At 36.2% G+C, this 3538-nt stretch overlaps 1 protein-coding gene across 1 annotated transcript; it reads left to right on the top strand.

Annotated features, from left to right (window-relative positions):
- Window positions 1-2411: 2411 nt before the first annotated feature.
- On the top strand, window positions 2412-3290 carry LOC149197963 (dirigent protein-like). Its single transcript, XM_089404025.1, has one exon. It carries the CDS (start codon window positions 2427-2429, stop codon window positions 3015-3017), a length of 591 nt encoding a protein of 196 aa, XP_089260151.1. The 5' UTR covers window positions 2412-2426; the 3' UTR covers window positions 3018-3290.
- The last annotated feature ends 248 nt before the right edge of the window (window positions 3291-3538 follow it).

Here is a 3538-nt window from a genome sequence, read left to right as displayed (position 1 = left end):
TTATTCTACACGTCTACATTTGTGATCTTACAATTGTAATGCTCTAGATGTAGAGATGTAGAAGTGCGAAGAAAGCACAATTAAAACATGTAACATATTCATATTCCATATAAATCTAAACAATTGAAACATATAACATTTTTCAAACTTTCTAGTAAATAGAACAACAAAATTTTTAGTTACATGTATATCAAGTGCGAAATAAGGGTGTACAGATGAACGTGCAAAACAAATAACGAAGATGTGGAGTTGCGGATACTTGTACTTTTGCCAATGGCTCTGGGTGTATATATGTGGTTGTGCATAGATATAGAAGAAGAATAATGAAAGTTTCTTTTGCATTTTTATACTTCCTATCAAGAATATTGTGTGGACAAATCAATTATTATTGATTTAGCGTCCAACTTAGAGATACAAAGCTCATTTATAGTAAACCATCAAAATGGGAAAAAGTCAACCTTGGAATGTTCATTTTCTTGTAAACTAGTATTTAATTATTGAGGCTCCTTGGATTCATGAAATAACGCTGACAGAGATTGCACCAATGAAAATAAAGCATCAGTGCAGAGGAGGCTTTCACTATTTGGAATGCATTGATGCTAAAAAAATTAATATATAATATTGCTGAGTATTTACTTGATATGAATTTTGAGACTCCACACAAGGAATATTGTCTAAAGGAATATTTCATTATGCACACAAAATTTTCTAACCTCAGTATTCCTTAGTATATGCTCGATAACTTCGCTTAATATACAAACTTGCACCTTCGCACATATTCCCCTCCACACAAATATACTGATATGTAATATTGATCAATATTTTCTCAATATGAGTTTTTGGTCTCTGCACATTGTATAGATCCACAACTCCATATTTCGCACAATGTATTAAAAAATATGAATATTTCGTTATAATCCTAAGACACATTGTTGGGTGCCCACATGTGCCAAGTACGGAAGTGCAAATAAACTAAAAAGCATAATGAAACATTTTTTTGCACTTGTTTATAACACATAACATAAAATGCACTATTCCAATTACAACTCCATAAATATGGATGGAATTATTATTTATTGTACGATTTGAGAGGTGCAAAAAATAATGTTGTAATTTACCTCTCGTACTAGCAACTTCAATCATTTTCCTAAATTATCTAATAATGTTGTGATTTATTTAATTTGGAGTTGTCTATAGTGCGACTTTTTGAGATTCCGGTGACGGAATCCGGCGGAAGAAATTGAGATGAAATCATGATTTGTTGCAGTTAAAATGGTTTTTTAACTGCATATTCGGATTCAGCACCCTGAAAAACCCCTGGGACGCTTTCATTGTGCAGAAACTAGTTATCAAACTTCGATTTCAATAAATCACTGCCGGATTTTCACCGGAAAAAATCGCCGGAAAGGCTTTCAAAAAGTCGCGTTAAAGACTACGGCATTTAATTTGTTCTCAGCAAACTAATTAATATACATCAAAACCTTCTGTACGATAAAAAGATTTCAAAATTATTACTAAATAAAATTTTGAAAAACCCCACTTCCTTACATGTGTGCAATTAGAAAAAATCATTAGCAAAATGTTCGTGCATCACGGAACATTATTTCTGCTTTGGTTTGCAGCAGGCGGTGCCTCTTATTTTATGAGCTTAAAAACAAAATAATCATTTACCTCAACAAGATTCACGGGGACTTTTCGTCACTCCACCCACCCACTTGAGCTCCATGACCGTCACAATACTTGTATTCTTTAATTTTCCTTGAAAGTGCCACTTTATGTTTCTATATATTGTCAGATTCAATGGTGGGCGGCGACCTAACTTTTCCGTTTCCAGCCAAGCCGTCCAACGAGTTCTCCACATCCAAGCTTGACCGCCCATCACCAGAAAATTATTGACTTCCACTTAATGCTGCCGTAATCAAAGAAAAGCACTAGAATTTTATATCCTACTTTGCAAATTCCATGTTACCACTGTCTAGGGCAAAATATAATATGTAGCGCTAGCCAATGAATTTTCAGTAATTTCCTTCTAGTTGGCGAAGGTGAAAGATGGCCGGTCTTACGGATAAAATATAAACTATAATGTCAAAATGTAAAATGAAGATTATTGTGGTATAGATGTGTAGAGTAGAGTTTGTATCAAAATTGACTACATGCTCTGACTGTGATTAATCCTCGCTGAGTCAAGCCGATATGGAAGCTTAGTTATTTTTATATTCAAAATTGTACATTTCCTAAAGACTAGTCCACCGAATGATCGTGTATATATAGAGAGTTGAATGGGCAATACTATCAAGCGTTGCACTGCACTCGGGGAGCTCTTCTCGCTAGTTGAGCCCTGCCGCTCCCACTTGTCATTAGTCTTGCAGCATTGATTCATTGATCCCATATCGTCTTCTACATCACTTTAGTGTATTAGATTGGCAATGGCAATCAAGAATCATAATACAGCTGTGCACTTGGGTTTTATATGGCTTGTGGTGTCTAGTGCTATGTTGTTGCAATCTAGTGATGCACACAACTATATGAAGCGTTCACTCCCAAAGCCATGTAGGAATCTGGTGTTGTATTTCCACGATGTAATCTATGATGGTACCAACGCCAAGAACGCAACATCTACGCTTGTGGGTGCTCCACACGGGGCTAACCTCACACTTCTCGCTGGAAAAGACAACCACTTTGGAGATCTGGCGGTGTTCGACGATCCCATCACTTTGGACAACAATTTCCACTCCCCTCCGGTGGGCAGAGCTCAGGGATTCTACTTTTATGACATGAAGAACACCTTCAGCTCCTGGCTTGGATTCACTTTTGTGCTTAACTCCACAGATTACAAAGGCACTATCACATTCTCTGGAGCCGATCCAATCCTTAAAAAATACAGAGATATATCTGTCGTGGGAGGCACCGGGGATTTCTTAATGGCAAGAGGAATCGCCACAATCTCTACGGATGCGTACGAAGGAGACGTTTATTTCCGTCTGTGCGTGAATATCACACTCTATGAGTGCTACTGATATCATTTACTTGTACTTCGTCTCTTCTCTCCTTCGGTTTTGCGTTTCTATGTCCATCTAATTTGAATTAGTGTATTCCATAGCATGCATAGCTATGGAACATGTTCATTGAATAGCATGCATTGAACTTGTTCTGTAGTGTGAGAATCTTGTATTTCGATCTCGTATAAGGCCATATCCAATAAGAATTCTACGCCGCTCGAATCGTTTTCTTTTAAATTGTTGAAGTATTGGTTACATTTTGCTTTTAATGAGCTAGTCAATCTCATTTTCTACTTTGCTTCGCAAGATCAAGTTCTTGCTCAGCGAGGATCACTTCCAGGACCTAGGTATCTGTGTCTCTCTTGGTTGATTCTCTTTAAAATTGTGTTTAGTCTTTTCACTTTTAACCATATGATATATATTTCTGATTCGAAAAAGAAAAATTCATAGTTTTTTTTTTTTTATATATAGAATTGTATTTGTTATACAAATTAGTACACATGTTGATATTTGCGGAGAGGAATATATCTACCAAAAGG

Source organism: Pinus tabuliformis, chromosome 2_2, assembly GCF_031772625.1.
Source record: "Pinus tabuliformis cultivar Carrire ecotype Pingquan chromosome 2_2, CPIR1, whole genome shotgun sequence".
NCBI classification, from domain to species: domain Eukaryota; kingdom Viridiplantae; phylum Streptophyta; class Pinopsida; order Pinales; family Pinaceae; genus Pinus; species Pinus tabuliformis.
Note: the sequence above shows the minus strand (reverse complement) of the source record. Positions and strands in the feature narration are given on the sequence as shown.